The sequence below is a fragment of the Sphaeramia orbicularis genome, chromosome 19 (genome assembly GCF_902148855.1).
Source record: "Sphaeramia orbicularis chromosome 19, fSphaOr1.1, whole genome shotgun sequence".
In the NCBI taxonomy this organism is placed as follows: Eukaryota; Metazoa; Chordata; class Actinopteri; order Kurtiformes; family Apogonidae; genus Sphaeramia; species Sphaeramia orbicularis.
This window is the reverse complement of record NC_043975.1, coordinates 15,103,212-15,125,546: the sequence shown is the minus strand read 5'-3', so window position 1 is coordinate 15,125,546 and position 22,335 is coordinate 15,103,212. Positions and strand designations below refer to the sequence as shown.

Here is a 22,335-nt window from a genome sequence, read left to right as displayed (position 1 = left end):
TCATTTAAATGTTATTGCCCAGCTGTACTTTCTTTATAATATCTTAATATACAACTTATCTATAGTGACAAAACCTGGAGAGCAAATATCTTCTAATCCAACATATTTCTTTATTCCTTGACCTCCCTTTAAGAGTTTTTCCTTCCTTCTGTCACCAATTTGGATTTGTCTCATTAGGGTTTTTTTTTTTTCAATAAAAAAACTCTAAGGTCTTAATATTAGCTTGGAAAGTGCATTAAGGTAATTGTGCATTTTGTTTTGGTGCTAAATTAATAAAACTGAATTGATTATAAGTGAATAAAAATGAGTGTGGTCTGTTTCAAAACCAAATGAGATAATCCAGTTTAAACATGTTTTTGAGCAGTGGCGGGTTTCCTCTTGTCTGAGACAAAATGTGACAAATGTATTTATAGCAAAAATATTTATTTTCAACTGTATAACAAATTTGTCAGGCAAACCATATTTGCACAACACAGGAACTTTTTGATATCATTGTAGCATGAATCCATGAATAACTGTCAGGCATAAATAAACCATGACATGCACAGTTTAATACAAAAAAAACCCCCAAAAAAACAAGAGCCGGATTTGGTAAAAATTGAGCCTCTGTGATCATTTAACACATTGTAACAGGATCAGGACAATACAAACACACACAGGTTTTTGGATTTCATTAATCTAACAGCAGAATACTGAAAATACTGCACATTTCTCTTAATATTCATGTACCAGGATACCAACAAGTTTATTTATGGATATACTTTGGAAGTTCAAGCCCTTTTTTTTTTTTTTTTACAACTCTGACATTCATGGAGACACAGTAAAGATTATTTACAAGAGGGCAGATAGGTTTTTCACAATAACATGCGACTAATGTTTGTTCTGTAAAACAGAAACTGTAAGCGATCTCTACATACAGATCATTTTGCATATTAGACTTTGGATAAAAATAAATTCCCTTTTTCAACATAAAGTGCTATGATATGGATACGTTTCACATTATTCAGTGATTCTGTTTTGAAGAACATCATATATATTAACAATTTTACACTGTAATTTCATTCCAAAGATCTCCAGTTTTATATAAATCTCAATAAGACACTGAACCTGCTGCAGTTCATCATGTGAAGCTGCCTGAATATAAAACCATGGTGAGGCTTCTGATTTTTTATTTTCATGTGAACATACAGGATGCCAAAAGTTCACTCAGGTTTCCATATTGACTGTAATGATTGTGGGGTGCAGTGCATCATGCAAATGGTAATCTCAAATGGCATTCTGTGACATTAGTATGTCATCCAAGAACCTTTGGCATTCTGGAAAGAATCAGTACGCCAGAAGTCACCATGTCCGTACATCATAACAACTAGAGCCTCTATAAATGATAAATCTGACCAAACAGCAGCCTCACCTTTCAATAATCATATTATACTGTAAATTAGGTAGTCTACCTGTGAAAACACAAATTACAACATCATAACTGTATAGATATTCATTATTAATCATTAAATAAAATATATTTATATTGATCTGAACAGTGACTTATTTATGAAAATATATTTCTTGGCTCATTCAGGAAAAAAATATATGATTCTAGATATCATCCATTACATTTGTTACTTTAATACTTCTGCTTTGTATTTTTGATGCATTCTTATGTTTACATTAATGTATTAAAAGATTTATCTGCTGAACTAATGATTAACAACCACTATATTAATAGTCCTCTCGTATATACATTTTGATGTGTCAGTAATAAATATCAAGAAACGATTCATGGCTTCTTGAAAATGAATCTATAAACTTGTATAAGCTTCAAGGTGAAAGAAGTGAAGAGTCGAACGTGAACATGGAGGAGGTTCAGTGTCTTCAAGCTCTCGTCTTTCATCCACAAACTCACCGACAGATTAAAGTGCTTTCAGTTTGGCACACACACAGTCCAGTAAAAGGTAAAGTTTAGCTAAATCTAACGTATGAGATGTAGGACTATCTTCTTTGAATCAGGCAAATGTAGTTATTGAATCACATGTTGTGCTGCAGGATGCTGGTTCAGCTCAGTACAGAGAACCAAACTGATTGAACTTCATAAACTCTGCTACAGTATTTATACTTTCAACACGTGTTTACATTAATGAGGTTTTATTAAAATACGTAAAGTGTCTGGATTTCCTGCAGAGTTAGTGATCGTGATGATGCTTAATGGCAAAACATTTTTTATTTGGGTAATTCTTACACAGTATTCTAAGGATTTCCTGTATAGATCATTATTTTGGTAATAAAATAATAGTTAATTCTAAGTTTACTGGATAATCTAAATAAATATTTAATAAAGAGTTGCAAATGGCAGTGAAAAAATACCTTGGTAATAAAATAACAATTAAATAGTCATGTGAAAATGACACTTCATCCAACATTTGTCTTAAATATTCTGATTGAAGACAAATAACACTGGAAATAATTTTCGGCTAAGCAAATATCGCAGATCTACAGCCCGCATTAGCATTTTAAAATCCACATTCTCTGCCGCCTTAAACAGTACCATGTCTTTGGCTACATCCAAATGAGTGCTTCACACTCATTTCTCCTGCATTTAGTACCTTAGTCATACTTGCGTCTCCCTCATTGACAACAGTTTTGGTTTGATAAGACACCAAAATGCTGCCAGTCAGGCTGCACTGTTTATGCATGAGTCATACTGTGTCCAATCAGCAGACACTTGTGGATCCATGTTATTAAACTGATAGTTTTTTTTAGCATCACTGGGTGAAGTTCCATAATTACCTTTCAGTATATTGTAGTTAAAATGGTCTGAGAGGAAACAAGCCTGTGTTTTCAGCATGAATGAGATCTTTCCCATGATGCAATGCAGGTTTTGTCAAATAACAGGCAATTTTAAACTGATATGAAGGTTAAATATAAGTGATCTGATACCATCATATGTGACCTGGCTGTGATTCTACTGCTCTACTCCATGTCAATACTCTTCCATGACAACAATAGTTCGTCTGTCTTTATATTTAGTCCTTTGATTTGGACAGACAGGAAAGAGCTTCATTAGGAAGGTGATTATTTTAACATTGTGGTCTTTTTTCACCCTCATTTAAGCTCCTGCAGCTTTAAATGCTCTTTGAATTTTCACATTTGAAGGAAACAATAGTAGAATGGCCTCTACATTTCACCAAAATGGCCGATTGTGTACATTTGTGAGATTCATCACAATATGAGATGTGTTAGATTTTGGATTTTTATCTTCAAATAGGTTGGATTACCAGCTTTTAAACAATCAAAACCCAAGTCAATCCAATTGGGAATGTAGGCTAAAACACAGTTACTGTCCATAAATAAAGGTTGTAGAGGTGACATGTTTGACTTAGTGAATTAACGACTGTAACAAATTATCACATGGTTTTGGGGTCTTCCTGTTTGCTGAGCAGGACTTCCAGGAGGCGGAGTTTAGCTTTCAGCTGCTTGTACTCCTGGTATTCGTCTTTCATTGGAGTCCGATCTTCTTTTTGGCAGATTCTGTCGAGAAACAGGAAGATTGTTGTCAACACCCTGGACTCTGTCGATTGTACAGTATATTATTCCATTTACAGGATCACGCAGAGGTCTGACTCACCTTCCAGTCTGGCGGTGAAACTCCTCCTCAAACTCCCTCAGAACTTTACGCCTCGCCTTCTTCTCTGCTCTGGTTTGCCGCAGACACTCCAGCAGTTGACACCTGGTTTGGTTAAATATACAGAATGCAGCTTCTTTCAATAAACAATAGCAGAAGACCACAAAAAAAAAAAAAAAAAATCTAGGTGATTCTAGGTGGGATTTTTAATATTTTTCATCAAAATTATTCATTCTCAATCTCAATCAGAAGCCTCATATTAGCCATCAGATACTAATGGAGCCAGATTCAGCTGATGCTAAAAGCTAACAAAAAAAAGCTAAAATAAAAACTGTTGTGTGACCCAGACCTGGATGCTTCATGCAGGTTGCTCATGGTGAGTACAGGTTGCTGACGGACTGCTTTCACCTCGTCCATAGGGGATACAAAGGCAGGATCACTGTCCCGGTCACTGTCCTCCTCGCCGGATGCCGGTCTGGTCACCCTACGAGGAGGCGGGACAGGACATTCTTCAACCGTCATCGAGCTTGTTGAGTCATCTTCATCTGAAGCATCATCGTCCTCCTCCTCCTGAAGGACAGAAATCAGTTACTGCTCAGACATCATCACTAGGTAGAAATATCAAAAGTCCTAAATGTGTTTTTGTGTTTCTACGATGACTTTAAAGTAGTATTTCTAAATTGGTCTCGCTTTGGGACCCACTATCACAACTCAATGACAAATTGCGACCCAAACGGATAAAAGTTTAACTTCTCAAATTTATTATATAAAAAGGTGGTTTGTTTTGAACCTGAGATAATACAAAATATCACAGTATGGCAACAGAAAAGACATGTTTAATGATAAACCAAACTGACCAGCAGGTGGTGATGCTAAATATGGAAATATTCCCTTTAATATTAAATTAGATACATTTTAACCAAAACTAAGAAGTGCAAAAATTAAAAGTGCATTCAGACTCTTATTCAAGAATTAAACACACTGAGGGTTTTGTCCTCAATGTAGGTAAAACTAAACCTGATGTAGTCGTTATTACCTGAGTTTTGACATGACAAGAAGAGAAATGATTGGGTCTTCTTTTATGCTGTGAAATGCATGGTGTTAATTAGCATTACAGCACTTTACCGCCACCTACTGTTGGGGAGTGTGAATGGGCAGCGCACCACTTCATAAATAATAAAGCACAGGATTATTTTTTGCCCAGAAAAAGGCCTCCGACCCACTGAAAACAGGTTTGTGACCTACTTTTGGATCATGACCCACCAGTTGAGAATCACTGCTTTGAAGGACATCTCAGCTTTCTTTAAAGATCCATGTATGCTCTACCCTGTTCAGCTGTGCATATAACAACTGAAAGTGTTACATCTGCACCCTTCTCTTTTACTTTATTTTAACTGATCATATTTATGTTTTATTGATCATGTTTTAATTGTGTGTTTTTAATTTGTCTCTCTTCCATTTTTGTAAAGCACTGTGAATTGCCCTGTCTATGAATTGTGACATACAAATAAATTTGCCTTGCCTTGCCTATTATCAAGGCCTGAATATATGACAGAAGAGACAAATATTACAAATAGGGCTGTCACTACTTCATGCTATTGTCTGTATATTTTAATAGAAATAATGATTAAATTGTCTTTTCCTGTTTTAATGTTTTTTTCCCACTATGAGACTAATTAGAGTTTAATAATGTGCATACATAAAGGAAAAGCAGAACTAGGAGGGTTTAAAGCCAAAAATGCAAACTCACTATGGTGCTGATGGTTGGGCTGGCACACAGTAAATGTTTGATCATCTGGTATCTGTCATACAGAGGCTTCACCAGGTTCTTCTCCTGCTTTGTACCCTGACACATAGACAGACAGACACAGATATGAGACAGTGAATACAGGATCTGAACCTACTGTAATGTAAGACTCACTTCTACTTGTCAAAATAAACATTCTTGAATAAAATGAATACAAATAAATAAGAAAAATGTGTTGTAGTATGTTCTGCCGCTTACAAAATAAATATAGTCACAGAAAAAATTATTAGACCACCCTTGTTTTCTTCAATTTCTTGTTCATTTTAATCCCTGGTACAACTAAAGGTACATTTGTTTGGACAAATATAATGATGACAACAAAAATAGCTCATAAAAGTTTAATTCAAGAGCTTCTATCTATCCATTTTCGATGGTTTTCTTGATAATAACCAAAATCATTTCAGTTCTTACATCAATAGCTATAGCATTGTACTGACAAAAACAGTGCTTTTAGGCATTCCACGTTTTCTTTTCTGTCTGTTTTAGTCACATGATACACACAGGAGTTAGTACTTGATTGCATAACCATTGTTTCTGATTACTTTTGTTGGTCTAATAATTTTTTCTGTGACTGTAAGCATTCTGCTTATGCCAGTCTGACACCAAGGATCCAAACTGGATGTATTTCATGGACTTTTCTCTAGTGAAGTTTTCATTACATTAATTTATTCAATGCATCTGATGGAAAATTATAACACATGATAGTTACTGGTGATGGTAATGAATGATATTGTAACTGTGACTGAAATCCTGCCGTTTTGATTCAGCATATTTTCATCTATGCAATTTCTTCAACCCACTTTTTAGACACAAATATCTCTATCTTTTACTAAGTTGCTCTGCAAATTTGTGTCTGCATCCTCAGTAAAACTCACCGGTCGGCCATGCAGACTCTCAAAGTACAGCAGGCATTTCTGCAGAGTGATTTTCTCCAGAACCATCTGGGCCTGAGTCATCTCCTGCTCACACAAACACAGAAAAACACACAAACACTGCAGTCAGTACTGTGAAAACTGTGAAATACAATGTTAAATGTACAATCTGCGGACATAAAAACTGAAGCAAAAATGTCAGCCTTGACTTCCAAAGTGCATTTTACCAACTGAGTTGACCGTAGTTTTGATCTTTTTTCGTCTGTCAGTTTGTTTTTTTGTTTCACTTAAGTCGCATTGCAGCTTGTATCAGGTTACATCTACTGTTACCTACTATTTACAACACTCCAGGGTCCGATCAAGTGGTAACACATGGACACATTTCGTGTTCAACAGACTCTGTCATGTAAGTAGAGTAACTTATATGCATGAATTATACATATTTGAGTAGGTATTTAAGAACACTTTAACATTATATATAACAAAATTTGGGGAGATAAAACTTTAAGGTGAAAAATGTCAAATTACTGCTCGGTAACACATGGCCTTGAAACGGACATAGATTTTTTAAGCTTTACGCAAACATTCAAAACATGCGGTTCTCGACAGAAATTGATATCAACTAGGACAAAACCTTTTAGATATTATGTTCAACTTTGCTGAAAATAAATTTTGGAGTAAAATTTTGAAAAGTCTCTGTTTTATTGACATGAGAATGTGGTAACACGTGGACAGGCTGCCATAGTAACACCTGGGCGATTCTTTAGCATTATATGCATCACCCAAAATGTATCAAAAGATCATTACTTCCTGAAAGTTTCCCTCAAATATCTGAATTATAAGTAACTTGAAAACTTAAAACTAGTAATTTTGTGGTAACATATGGACAGGACCTTTTAAGCTACTCACAAATGTTCAAACTCATAAATATCAATAATATTCACAAAATAATGACAATCTAATACTTGAAACTTAATCATCTATATAATCAACAGACTGAAGACACTCACATTTTTTTGTTTTAATTTTTAGTATCAAATTCAAGCTATGGCTATGGTGTAATAAGTACAATCAATAAAATCAGTTGTAATTTTTTTCTACAAGTGGTATTTTAAAAAAGGATAACTGTTCCATAAAATAGAGATCTTTAGCTAAAAAATGAGGCCACTTGATAAATGATGAGTGCAAATTTATTTTTTCATGTTGATGCTCACTTTCACTTGACCAGGTCTTCCAGCATTTTTACCTCCGAAAAACAAAGACTTTTAGAAACACAGCTGACCTTGGGTTGGTTTGGAGAGTCCAGGGTTGGGTTGTAATCAGAGACTGATTTTCTAGACGGATGTTGTGAAAATATAAAACTGCCAAAATCCCAGGAGCCGTGATGTTGCTTACATGATGCTATTTGGAGCCAAAGTCTGTGCAGCTGAGACGTGGAGACGTGCTTAGTGAGTGAATGGTTTTAGTTAACATATCTGGCAGATTCTGGTCTGTGATTGGTCATTACAGCTGTCAATCTTTTTTATGACATTAAAGAACATGTGATTCTTTCTGATAGGTTGTACATAGAGTAGTGTCATGAAATCTCCCTAAAAAAAATGTAATTCAGTCAAATACCACCTTTTTTTTTTAGCTTGGGTGAATCCTATTACAGTCAGATTTCAAGAAAAGGTCACATGTTTTTGCCTAAGCTGTCATTGTGTCCATCTTAATACATAGTATGGTCATAATGAGGATGGTAGAAATGGTACAGATGCAGACATTAACACCTCCATTCATTGCCTGATTGCATTTTAACATTTATTTTGATTTTATCCTTCTCTGGTTTGCTTCCTCTGACCCTTTTTAGGCTCTGCCTCAGTAACCTCTGCAGCAGCTTTGCTTTCAGCTACAACAGAAGCGTTTATAATTCATATGCATTGCAGCTCTTATTTCCACATCGTCAACATCCAAATTTAATTAACATGATGATTGAATTAAAAAAACATTAAAAGGTAAATATAGAATAGACTAAAACCTTTTGGCTCAAAACACTGTGTTTGAGATTTAGTCACGCATCAGTGTTTTAGATATTTTACAACCTTTATAATTCAGATATTGGGGACCACAGGATTTCATCTCTGCTTTTTGCGGATGATGTTGTCCTGTTGGCCTCATCGAGCCTGGACCTTCAGCATGCACTGGGGCGGTTTGCAGCCGAGTGTGAAGCGAGCGGGATGAGGATCAGCACCTCCAAATCCGAGGCCATGGTTCTCAACCGGAAAAAGGTGGTCTGCCCTCTCCAGGTAGGTGGGGAGCCCCTGCCCCAAGTGGAGGAGTTTAAGTATCTTGGCGTCTTGTTCACGAGTGAGGGAAGGATGGAGCGTGAGACTGACAGACGGATCGGTGCAGCGTCTGCAGTGATGCGGTCGCTGTACCGGTCTGTCACAGTGAAGAAGGAGCTGAGCCGAGAGGTGAAGCTCTCGATTTACTGGTCAATCTACGTTCCTACCCTCACCTATGGTCATGAGCTTTGGGTCATGACCGAAAGGACAAGATCCCGGATACAAGCGGTCGAAATGAGCTTCCTCCGTCAGGTGGCTGGGCGCACCCTTAGAGATAGGGTGAGGAGCTCAGTCACCAGGGAGGAGCTAGGAGTAGAGCCGCTGCTCCTCCACGTCGAGAGGGGCCAGCTGAGGTGGCTCGGGCATCTATTTCAGATGCCTCCTGGATGCCTCCCTGGGGAGGTGTTCCGGGCATGTCCCACCGGGAGGAGACCTCGGGGAAGACCCAGGACACGCTGGAGAGACTATGTCTCTCGGCTGGCCTGGGAACGCCTCGGGGTCCACCCGGAAGAGCTGGAGGAGGTGTCTGGGGAGAGGGAAGTCTGGGCATCCCTGCTTAGACTGTTACCCCTGCGACCCGGCCCCGGATAAAGCGGAGGATAATGAATGAATGAATGAATAATTCAGATACACAGACACAGACCTTCATGTTGTCGGGAAGACCCAGTGTTTGCCTTTTCTCCTTTAATCGTCTGAACAGAGACTCCACTGTTTCCTCCAGTGTTGGTTTGTGCTCAGACGCCCCCTGTTGGACAGAACTGTATCTGCAGGAAAATGTTTACAATGACATAGTATGGAAATTTATCAAACAGCAGTATATACATATGCACTACAGTACAATTCAGTTTAAACATAAACTCTCCAACCCTCAAAATTGTTATTTTTGGAAGCTTTGTGTGTAGCAAGTCTATGCATTTCAGATAAGATATGTTTTTATTATTTATGCAACATTAGTGCTTGTTTTTCCTTTTTTTTTCTGGTACAATTTTTCCTTGTCTCCGGTAATTGTTGTATTCTCTTTAGGTATTTCATGTCTTTTATTGGTTTAAGTGGAAGCAGCCTGATGGAAGCTAATGACAAATGTTCTATGATGTGGACAGTGAATAAAATAAACCATGAATGTTGAATGTTAAGCTGATGTTTGCTCTGTTTCAGAGATCCTTAGATGGATGCAACATTCCTACTAAGTAATAATCAGCACAAAAATATATTGTTATCGATTGTCATTCTTAACAAAATGTAACTTCTTAAAATTAAAATATTCTAACCTGATTAGCCTTATGTTAAATAATTTGCTGCCTTGTGTATGTACTTTATTTTCCTATGGATGGAATTTTAACATTAGCTAACATGACTTGTGGGTGTTTCATTAGAATGAAATCAGTATACATTAGTATATTTAATGTGACCAAAACTTAAAACACTACCTCATCTATAAACATAGTATCTGCTAGAGTTACATCAGATTTTTATTTTGCATGAAAAGATTCTTTAGGCCTCATAGCATTAGTTTTCAACATCCTGAGAGACCCGCAGAGTGTTTCATTGTTCAGTTCAGTCATTGCATAAATCTGTTGGATCATCAGTATGAATATATTCAGTTCATTTCTCTAAAATGCAATAAAGTGATATCTTTGGTGTAACTTTAAGACTCTTTATTCTGAACACCCTAATGACACTTTCAGGTCATACCTTATATATCCTGACACTATTTTTTCATTAGGTTTCTTTTTTTAAAACCTGTAACACATGACCCTTTTCATCTTAGTTACAGATGAACATTGCTACTTTTAATTCTTTACCACTTCCCTCCTGTGCGACTCTTATTTAATTATAACACTAGATATTTACCATCATCAGTAGCATCATGCTGCTCAGTTGGGAACCAGTGTCATTCGAGTGTAGAGTTTCAAACACATGACATTTCTGGAATTTAAACCCATGTTGTATAGAAAGATGTTGCAGCATTTTGTTTGTGTTTGTAGTCCTTTTACAGAAATTACAACTAACAGACTTCCATCCCTCTTGTTTCCTCCTCTCCCGTATGACTCATTCATGTCTAAATCTTATCAAATTTATCAACATCAGACAATATGGAAGCAGTTCTCGATTCCTCATTAGCTTGAATCCTTTCAGCTGATCTATATCTATAATCAGGGGTCCTACATGTTTATACAAGTTAAATTTAAGACTTTTTAAGACTACTTTGAACAGAATTTAATGCCCATTTCACAGCCTCTTTCACAGCCATACTGGCAAAAATTGCGACTCATAGAATTTAGGAAAATGTATTTATTTACTCCAACGCTGTGAGTCATTTCTCACTGGCATCTGCAAAGTCAGCAATAATTTGTTCCTAATTTCAATATAAATTGTTGGGTTGGAACGGGTGGAACTGAGTAGGCAAACACTACTTTTTTTGCAGCTTTCCCAGACACACACAATACAACCAACAAATTTATCACAATGTAAATTAAGACCTACCATATCAAATCTAATACTTTTTTAAGACTTTTTTAAGGTATTAAATGCATATTTGTAAATTCAAGTCTTTTAAGACTTTTTAAGACCCTGCAGGAACCCTGTATAATAATAGAAGGTTCAGTAGAAAGTGAAGGACTGTGGGTGTTGTAGTTATACCTGCAGACGTCGCTGCTCGGACCTTCCTGCTCCTTCGACTCAAACACTGACTGTCTGAGTCGCAGTTCTGCAGAGGAAATAACACCAGACATTACATCTCCAGTCTCCAGTATCATGTTACCCTGCAATGCTTCTAATCAGGCTATATTCTTTAAGCTTTCTTTTTTTTGTGCTATTTTTCTTTACCTTTCAGCTGTTTTCGAGCCTTTGCCAGCTCATTCATCACTCTCACCATCTCTGGATTTGAATATTTATCATTATGAGACGGCTGCAAAAGACACAGACAAGCACAACATGAAATGATTGATACAGAAATCCAGTCAGCTTAATGTAATAAAGCACCTCCAAGACAACCTTAAATATACAGCAATGTGCAAAAGTCCTGGGCCACTTTTAGCGTTGTTGAAATAAGCATACAACAAGAAAATACAGGAAATATGTGCACAGCCTCAAAAGACACAAAAAAACCCTGAACTAAATGGGTTCTAATAGGTTAAAGTCACTATTTAGTGTGACCTCTGACCCCATGACAAGAAGCAGCACAAATAGTTAGAAACATCTGGCAGGTGTTGAATGAAACCTGGTATAAAACGTCAGAAAATTAATAAAATAAATCACATATTGTCTGAACAAATCGGTTAAAGACATGTTAAGTGCAAAGGGAACTCACACTAAATACTACCCTTTAGTTTATAGAGGCTGTTTTTTGCCTGAAACTTTGGTTTTTACTGCTGTAGATACTTCATATATATCCAGATTGGATGTAAATACAAAGACTGTATATGTGTGGTTATTAGAACTTTACTAAACCAACAAACCTAATGTTGGACCAGGACTTTTCCACAGTACTGTATATACTTGAGTATATAAACTCACCAGAAGTATTATCAGCCAAATGTATGTATACTGACAGAAATTTCCTCTCTTTCTTTATTAAATAGTGAATTTTTTGTGTCTAAAATACTGAAAATGATGACAACATTTCAGAAACTGTTTCCCAGTCTATAAAATGTATGTTAAAGAAGTGAAAAAAGGCTAAATTAGTAGCACATTTCTGTAGTTTAGTGGTTAATAAGTAACTAAAACTACAATGTATTCACCTTGTAGTTCATCTCCTGCTCAAACTGGTCCTCGAACCTGCGGACTTTCTTCTTCAGTGTTTGGATCTGTCTGGTGAGGAACGGGATAGAGGATGGGCATTCATCTTCTGGTGCCTCTGTCCGAGCCCGACCTCGAGACCTGGACACAAAGACAAAAAGAAAAACCCTGTTTAGATCTGCAGAGTAAATTAGGCCCAGATACTGCCAGAAACTATTCGTTTTATTCTTGTGCAGTGGAGTCGGCTGTCTGACTGACATTTTAAACAGGGGACAAATGTAGACGAGAGACGGGAGTAGTGTTGGTTTGTTGGTGTTTTCTCCACAGAGCTGAAGCGAAGTGAAGCGAAACATGATAACAAACCATAAACTGGGTCACAAACACACTCAGACCCACAGCTTGGGGCTGTAGGTCAGAGGAAGAGAAGTGGAGGATGGATTATGTAAGACGTGTCAACGCAGCCAACCCAGAGACCCGGCTAAAAAGGGTCAGATGGTTTAAGGCTGCACTTCCATGGGATTTCAACAAGTCAAGACCAACAAGTTCAAACTCTAGTGAATGCACAATCTGATCTAACACTTTTCATCTTGCATCCTATTTTTGGCGTTAGAACCATTAAGATGAAGAAAAATATAGCAAATAAGACTGGCCGAGTTCTAATCTTATTTCTTGTAATAAAATATCTGCAAGCAGTACATTAATATTAACATACGTAAAGGTCAAATCATGCCTTTGAGAGGGAACTAAATGAGATGGAATACTGCATTGAACTAAACTGGCAAAACTGTCAGGGCTAAGACCAGAGCTTCTTCAAGGGATGACTGGGTACCACAGTTTAGGAGAACCATGTTTGGTCAGTCTGCATTCACTGTACAAGTGATGGAAAAATGGAACTCCCTTACTCCTAATGTCCGAATCGGACAGTTATGTATAGTTAAATAAACATCTAAAGCTCTGTTTAAAATCCACACAAATGTGTAATCATTAATATTTGCACTTGCTTTAACAGTTTGTTCTAATGTGTTGCTTTTACATTGTCTTAACTGTTTGTCTGCCTGTTTAATAAGACTTAGTATATATTGTTATGGCTCTATCTCTGTATTAACTGTTGGTTGCAGACTACAGATGCAAATTAGCTGTTAGCTAACTCTGGTGCAACTGTAAAATTGTGCATTGTCCCTGTCAAATAAACAACAAACTAAACTAAACTAAAGTAAACTAAAGTAAACTAAACTAAACTAAACTAAACTGCAGATTTCTATGAAGGTAAACATTGTAAGAAACATCTGATGTGATATAAGTACAGAAGTCACAAAATCTTTTAACACAGAACTATTGGTTTTTAGATATTTAACATAATAATAATGCATAAATGTTGTATATAGTGGACTTAAAGGTTCACCGATTAATTTTACAGGATAGAATGGCTGAAAAGAATAATTACAATAATGATAATATTAATAACTATATAATGTGTATAATCACCTTAAAAGAGCCATCATCATTTTGTGACCTTGCGATGAACTTTTGACATTTGTATACTGTAATACTGAATAATAATATCTCTAACCAAAATGAATCTCTCATTGAAAAAAACAACAAAAAAAATCCAATAGCAAAGAAAACAAACACTAGCATTGTCATTTTCACTTTCATTTTTGCATTTATAGCACCCATCCTCCTCTATCGTGGCTGCAACAAATGTGAAACACTGTTGTTGGGAGTGAGAATTTGTCTGTTTGTGTATTTATTTATTTATTTATTTAGTCATGATTAAGTAGATATTAATGGTTCAGTAAAACATAGTAGGCGAAGGTAATACACCTTAAGGCTTCAGTCTGCAAAATGTCACTGGTGTCATTGGGCAAAAAGTCCAGGTACCTTTTAGCATATTATATTTCAAGTGGTCTGAAACAAAAGAAGAATCTGCAACTGTTTTTAACTCTATTTCAGGCTGAAGAAAATGACAGAAAATTGTATCAAATCTAATGTCTTGCTTTAGCGACTACTGTTCTACTACATGGCTCATTGCAGAACCAACACAGCGCAGCTCCCATAACACTGATAATGTGAATTTACTTTTCCACAGTAGCATGAAATGAGGTCACTTCATCTGTTTTCATATTTAGTCTTTTGATTTGGACAGAGAGGTAAAGCTGCAAAAACACAATGTGCATTTTCAACCTATTTTCAGGCTTCTATAGCTGTTATGAGCAACTGTGGAAACAAAACATCATGGCATGATAACTAAGTGGAAGTCTGCTATGATCATACACTAATGAAAACACAATTATGAATATTATCTTCCATTAATGTAATTAGATGAAATATTAAACTAGAGCAAGGCAATATGGCCAAAAAAAAATAATCTTGATTTTTTTTTCGGTATTATGGATGATTTATGATTTTAATCAATGAGACTTGAAGAGAAAACATGATTCAATAATCTTTCTTTCTATAATTGATTAAACAAATTTACATGTACAGTACGGTGCAAAAGTCTTCAGCTTTGTTGTTTTTGCAGGGTTGAAATGAGCATACATATTTGACTGAACAAAAGGGTTAAAGACATGTTAAGTGCAAAAGGACGGTCACACTAAATACAACTACTGTCCTTTATGGAAGCTGTTTTTTTCACTGAAAACTTTGCTTGGACTGCTGTACATATTGCAGTAATAATATTAGTAGCGTGACCTTCCTTTTACACTAAACATGTCTTTAATCCTTTCGTTCAGACAATAGGGAATTTTTGGCATTCTCTTTCTGATTTTTTATTCAACACATGCCAGATGTTTCTAACATTTTTTACTGCTTCTTGTCATGGGGTCAGGGGTCACACTACATACTGACTTTAACCTTTAGAACCCATTTAGTTCTGTTTTTTGTGTGTCTTTTAAGGCTGCGCACATATTTCCTGTATTCTCTTGTATCTGAAGAAAAAAGACTGAGAAATAAATATGCATGTTCATTTCACTGCTGCAAAAACAACAAATCTAAAGGCTGCCTAAAACCTTTGCACAATACTGTATGTAAAATTGTACGTCTATCTGTAATTATCAATTCCTCTTCATCTCTCTTTCTCTATTAAATTAATTGTTTGTTTGTACAATATTGAAAATAATGAAAAAATTTCCCAGCACCCCAGTCAATAAAATGTATGTTAATGTAGTGCAAAAAAGCTACATTAATTTTTGCACAGTAATACATGTTACATGTATTACGTATTATGTATGTATAGTATTTTACAACAAACATAGATAATATATTAAATCGTGTATGTATATAATAAGATTTAATCAGGCTGCATCTTGAATTTCTGTTGAGTAAAAACAATCTCCAGACTGTTATCTCATGATTTTCAGAAAGTAAACCCTTGGTAGGTCAAATTCATTCAATATCCTGCTCAGCCCCACACTGAACCTTAAAGGGGTCATATTTTGCTAAACCCACTTTTATTAGTCTGCGGTAAATTTATTTGTGTATTTGGACCCTAATGGCTCAAAAAGTTTGAATTTCAACCCTCCAGGTGCTGCAAAGCTATCTTTATATTCATTTTGGCAAAAACCTAGTGGATTTCTACAACCTGTTTTAATTCCTGCTTAATTTGTTACGTCTATAACTAGTTACATCAAGACATTTGCACATATAAGGTCAAGACTTCCGATGAACATTTCTCAGAATATGACATAATTGTTTATCAGCAGCAGCAGCTGTAGTCCATACTGAAAATATGTCCAAACTTTGAGCAGATTATCTAAAATGTTCAGTTGTTGGTTGTATTAACAAACACAAGTGGCTGAACAGGACAGAGAAGCACGGTCAACAACCTAGAGGGGGTGGGGCGTGAAGTGGCTCATTTGCATTTAAAGGGCCAGAGCTCAAAACAACCTTTCTGGTGTCATTACTCAGAAATAGGGTTGAAGATGGACCTGTGGAGTTGAATTAATGAAGAATTCAGACCCAAGCATAGCATTTACAGTTCACGTAGACCACAGGGAAAGGTTCTGAAATGCATAATTCCATTTAAAAAAAAGCGAAATATCACTCCTTTTATGTTTTGTCAAAACCCTTGATATTCACATAAATGGACCGCTAATGAAGAATATGACAATACTATGTACAAAAGTCATGTGATCTCCTGTTAATCACATGTAACTCACAGCATGTACTGTTGGCTGCAGGGCGGTGATGGAGCTGTGTCGGGGTCGGAGTTGAACCTCAGACTGTGGCTGAGGCTGGAGCAGCGGGGAGAGGGGAGGGGGCTCGGTCCTCCTGCCAGCAGCTGGAGTAGAGCCCCACCTCCTCCTCCCTCTCCTCCTCCACCTCCTCCTCCCCCCTCCCCCCCAGGGCTGCTCCTCTGTGTGGAGTAGGGGGAGTGGTGGGGGCTGGCGGCTGGCGCTCCGTCGGGGGTCAGGGGCTGCTGGATGGAGGTCAGCGGCTGGTGTCTGGGCGACTGTGGAGGTCTGCAGAGGACTGTCAGCAGCTCTGCAAACACAAAGTACAACACATATTTTATTTATGCAATTCATGAAAGGTCTGCTTCGTCTGCCTTCAGCCAAGAGTCACAACTCAAACACTTACAATACTCTGTTTTGTTCACGCTCATTTTTATGCATGCAAATTGAGGGCATGCATAAAAACATCCAGATGGAAAACCACCCACATGAACACTTCATCAGTGGACAGGTATATAAATGTACTGTACTTTTACAAATTACAAATGGAGGTGGAAATATTACACTTAATGCACCTTTACGTTACATTGATTTTAGCTTCTGCTTATATGACACTTGTACTATTCCACCACATAATGATTTTTCTAATTTCTTCAGTTAGTGAAAAATTCAGTTGTTGTTTTAAACATTCAAAAGTATACACAGACATGAGATTGACAGCTATTTTGACAATCAATTAATTATTAACTATTTTGGATATAAAGTGTTGTTAAAGAGCCACAATGAAATAAAATGCACATCGTGTGATATATTTTTTCTTTTTTTCTTCAGCTTATTGCCTTCAGTATTCTGTTTGAATCTGTAATTTCTCTTTGCATTTTGTTCACCTATGTATTTTATTCCTACTTCTGTTCGAAATAAAGTTTGTCATTCTCATTATATAGATATAGTCTTTATTTCGAACATAAATAGGCAAAAGAAATTCCAGAATTAAAAGGACACTCCAATATATGGAAATGAATCGACCAAAAAAGAAAACAAACGTCACACAAATTTGTAACTATTTCATTGTGGCTCTTTAACAATACTTTATGTCCAAAAAGGAGTAGGAAGACGCTGAGCTTATATTGTCCTACCCCAATTCATTTACTAAACAAAAATCCTACATGTTTGCACCTTCTCAGATTTTTCTGTTGTTTCTTTTGTTAACCCTTTATCGGGCAAGTGACTATTTTAAGTGATTTCTACACACATTACAAGATAGTGAAAGCAGCAGTTACAGTGAGTCAACAATCTCAGGTCCAATGTGGTCTACAGGGTCTGGAAGGTCCACCTCTGCATGAACAGTGAGTGTACCTGCTTTGTTAAGTACCATGAAGTAATGGTACTAATGCAAGGAATGATGTTCAAAGGGATAATGTGGGTGTTGACAGGAATCTGGATCAGCACTTATGTTGGTCTAATGTTCTAAAATACATATTCCTTTCACCTTACATGTGTTTTTGTATTTTTTATATGTAGTTCTTGGGTTTTTAATTTTTTTTGCCACTTATGGGCAAGGAACCAAATATGGTAATTTCATTGACCTTGATTTTCTACATGACAATATATGTATTTTTTTAATTTCACAAAAGTAATACAGTCTTGTTATGTCCTCCAATAACACACTAGGGAGGAAATTTTGAATTTCAGTGTATTTCTATGAGTGACCTATAAAGCACAGGTGTCAAACATGTGGCCCGGGGACCAAATCTGGCCCGCCAAAGGTTTCAATCCGGCCCGCGGGATGAAAGTGCAAAAATTAATCTGTCAAAATCGTTTTGGTTCAGGTTCCACATACAGACCAATGTGATCTCAAGCAAAAATAACAACACAATAACCCATAAATAATGACAACTACAAATTTACTTTGTGAAAAATTATGTGGAAAAAATTTAAGTGAAAAAAATAACATTACACTCTGAAAATATTTACATTTACAAAACTATTCTTTCACAATAAAATGCAAATAAATACATAAATTAAAAAAAAGATGAACAACCTGAAATGTGCAATTTTAACAATATTCTGTCTGTTACTAAATGTTTTGTGCATTTATGGATCCACTGTGATCTGTAGTTGTGTTAATAATAAGAGATGGAATATTGTAGAAATTGTTAAAATTTTAGTTCCAAACTCCCAAATTTTAACAATATTATGCTTGTTACCAAATGTTCATGTAACATTGTGTGTAATGTACATGTACAAATTATAAGTCCAGGCATAATATTGTTAAAATTGCACTAATTTTTCTAAAGAAATTTCAGTTTTTTCAGGTTATTCACATCTTTTTTGTGAAACATAAATATTTTCATAATTTAATTGGATTTTTTTTTTTTGTACTAAAACAAAATGGAAAAACTTGGATTTGTCATTATTTATAGGTTATTAAGTCATTATTTTACTGGTCTGGCCCGCTTGAGATCAAATTGGGCTAAATATGGCCCCTGAACCAAAATGAGTTTGACACCCCTGCTATAAAGTGTTAAATTGAAGACTGATGAAAGCCTTAAACAACAGATCTGAGCACAGCACATGGACCTGAAACGAACCCTCTGTGCATCCGTACATCCATCCATAAAAATAAGTAATCCACAAGTAATTCCAAAATCTGTGAATGCACTCAATCTAACAGAGTGAGTCAGTGTGTCTCACGTGCTGCAGAATGTGTGTGTGTGTTTTGCACTCTGAGCTAAAAATAGCAGCACTTACAGAACCAGCGAGATGGCGTGCCATTAAGGACGCACACTCGCGTAGCTGGCGGCAAAATGAGATGAAGCTGCTGAAACGGTGGTGAACACGTTTCTGCATCACATGGACGACTAGACAGACCTCCTGAAGCCACCTGCTCCTTGGAAACATATCGGCTTTTAGCTGCTACGTGTCTGCTTTGTTCACCAGGTGGTCTCTAACTGAACCCGTCTGACGTTAAAACAGCTGCAACAACTGATCAGATAGTCAATGGAAAAGATAATAATGGATGGATAAGAGTGTAATTGATTTATACTTTCTCAAATGCATCAGATATTTGTCTTGCTCACATCATTTGGTGTCCATCTAGTCTGGCATATCCAGACCTTTGTTTTAATCCAGTGTCATTTTGGAAGATGGGCACAAATTATCTGGGATGTTTGGGTAGTTTCTACTCCTTTAAACAAATTAAACATAACAAATGGGATCATAACATGGAGGTAGAGAACAGGAGGACAATGTCAACTGAACTACTCATCCTACACTTGGGGGGAGTTACTCTAATTTTGTATTCAGTTACAAGCTTTCTCAAATTTTGTCCTTTGTGCAGGACATCTACGCTAGCTGTAGGTATGGGTTGTAACTGGGTTGTTATGAGTCACAGTAGACCTTACATAGTAGGGTCCAAAATATCCACACACCCATGCAGCTGCCATTTAAGATTTACTTTAGTTGCAATGTTTCACATATCAAGGAACTTTCGATGATGTTTCAAGTTGAGTCTGAGGAAGAACAATGTTTACGCTCCAAGCTGCAGACCTAAAATATACTCACAGCAAGGCATTTGGAGCCATCTAAATGTGTGGAGTTTGGATGCCATATCTGTGTGGGTTGTCTCCAGGTACTCTAGCTTCCTCCCACACTCTAAAGACATGCAACTACACAGTTTAAATTATGTGAATGGTTGTTTCTGTATGTCAGCTGTGATGAACTGGCACCTAACCAAGACCTTCGCCGTGTTGGCTTGGATCAGTTCCAAACCATCCATGACCCCAACAAAGGATTAAGCTGTTATACAAGATGATGGATGAGTGGAGCTACTTTTGCTCCCTAGATTCCTGTTTTTAATATGAAGTACAAAAATATGCAAAGTAGGGATGTGACGATTACTGGTATGACGATAATTCCTGACGGTTAGTATTACCATTTAAATTCTAATTTCATGATAACCCTGTTTGATTACCGCACTTTGAAAGACAAAGAGAGAGAGAGAGAGAGAGAGAGAGAGAGAGAGAGAGAGAGAGAGAGAGAGAGAGAGAGAGAGAGAGAGACTATCTATCTATCTATGAAAAGGAAACTAAAATAACTCAAACTTGATATGGAAAATGGTCAAACAATGGCCATAAGGTGCCATCTTTAATGTACATTTGTATGTTTGATGTTTACATGTTAATATTTGAATGTTTCTGCAACAGAAAATACATTGTGCCTATTATTCTATTAGTTTTTTTTTCCAAAATACAACTTGGTTAAATTATTTCACGTTGTGTATTAGTACTATTTGAACATTTTCAGAACATTTCAACAATACCACGATAATAATGATAACCATGATAATTTTAGTCTCAATAACCGTGATATGAAATTTTCATATCGTTACATCCCTAATGCAAAGGTACCACTAGCTGTTTCATGGAGAATTTCAACGTGGACAAAAAAAAAAAAAAAGCAGCACCCATGGTCCACTGACACAGTCATGATGTTATGTCATAGTGCCAAGGCTCAACGGTGGCGTCTAGCCAAAGGAAACACAAACAGATTCTTAGCAGGTTTGCAAGTCAAACCAACTCCTGAACCAACATTAGCACCTGGTTTACATGAGCAGAAATGGTGTAAGGGGGTCACTATTACACAGTCATTTATCCAGCATACGGTGTCACTACCTGGTGGGCTGTTCTCATCGACGTTATGACACAGGGCGAGCGTCTTCACCTCCTTCTCTCCTCCAAGCTCAGTCGAGCTACAGGGGCTTTTCTGCTCCTTGCTGGCCAGAGCAGGAGGGCTCCCCTCAGGAGATGGACCCAACGAAGGGGCCCCGTCCACCTCCAGTGCCTGGAGCTTCAGCAGGGAACTCTGCAGGCAGAAACAGAACATGCCAGACACGCTGATCCAAAGACTAACCAGGTCCCAGAGGGGAGGCTGTAGACCTTTAACACAGTCCAGTTCCTGTAGCAGCAGGGAGGAGGGAGGGGTATTCAGGGCAGTAAGGCAGTCAGTGATTCCAGGTATTAGTCAGGTTCCAGCCTCAGTAACACACACAGGAAGACTAAAGGGTTTAAGTATCAGGGAGTAGTCAGTCCCCACAGTCAAAGGGAACACTTCCAGGAATTAATCAGGCACCACTCAGTTAAAGCCATGCTGCATTCTGCTCCTGTTATGATATTCCAGAGATTAGTCAGTCACTCTCTATATCCAGGTGGATCAGTTATGCAAACCTTCTCCCCTCTTCCTCAGTCCTTTTTCAAGATTCCCTCTGCTTCCTGTGACTAACCAGCACCAGCAGTTATGGAGGTGAGATCCAAAATCTTCCTGCGTAGTATGAAACGTGATTGCAGCTTAATCCCTTCCTTTCCTCGTGTTTTCTGCCAGTGAGGATCCAGGAATTAGCCAGTTCCCATCTGACTCAGCTCAGCAGTGAAACAGGAGCTGGAGGGTTTTGAATTTTCATCCTCTCGCTCTGCACATTCACTGATGATGATGACGATGATGATGGTGGCGGTGGGTTGGTCTCCTCCATCCCTCTCCCTCTCTCTCTGTTTCCTCATTCATTCTGCACCTCTCTCGTCCTCCCTCCCTCTTTTGTTGGATTACTCATCCTCTGGCTTGTGAAGGAGAGGAGGGAGGAGGAGGTGATGTTTGATCGCCTGACTCCCTCTCCCTCTCTCTCCCCATCACTGAGGTAGGTGGGCGGAAAAGGGAGAGGGAGAGAGCCATAAGGTGAACATAAGGATGCTGCTCTCTCTCTTTCTGATCGTGAGGTTTTTCCCGCATCAGCGGGGGAGGGTCTTGTTGC

The 22,335-nt window shown here is 37.3% G+C and overlaps 1 protein-coding gene across 1 annotated transcript; it reads right to left on the bottom strand.

Annotated features, from left to right (window-relative positions):
- Positions 1 to 406: 406 nt before the first annotated feature.
- Positions 407 to 22,069, bottom strand: LOC115439538 (protein FAM13C-like). The gene is made up of 11 exons (XM_030163388.1): positions 21,206 to 22,069; positions 16,518 to 16,842; positions 12,360 to 12,498; positions 11,446 to 11,527; positions 11,260 to 11,326; positions 9,263 to 9,383; positions 6,299 to 6,382; positions 5,367 to 5,462; positions 3,966 to 4,186; positions 3,620 to 3,721; positions 407 to 3,522 (listed from the first exon to the last, which is right to left on the bottom strand). Exons 1-11 carry the CDS (start codon positions 21,414 to 21,416, stop codon positions 3,399 to 3,401), a joined length of 1,572 nt encoding a protein of 523 aa, XP_030019248.1. The 5' UTR covers positions 21,417 to 22,069; the 3' UTR covers positions 407 to 3,398.
- Positions 22,070 to 22,335: the final 266 nt, after the last annotated feature.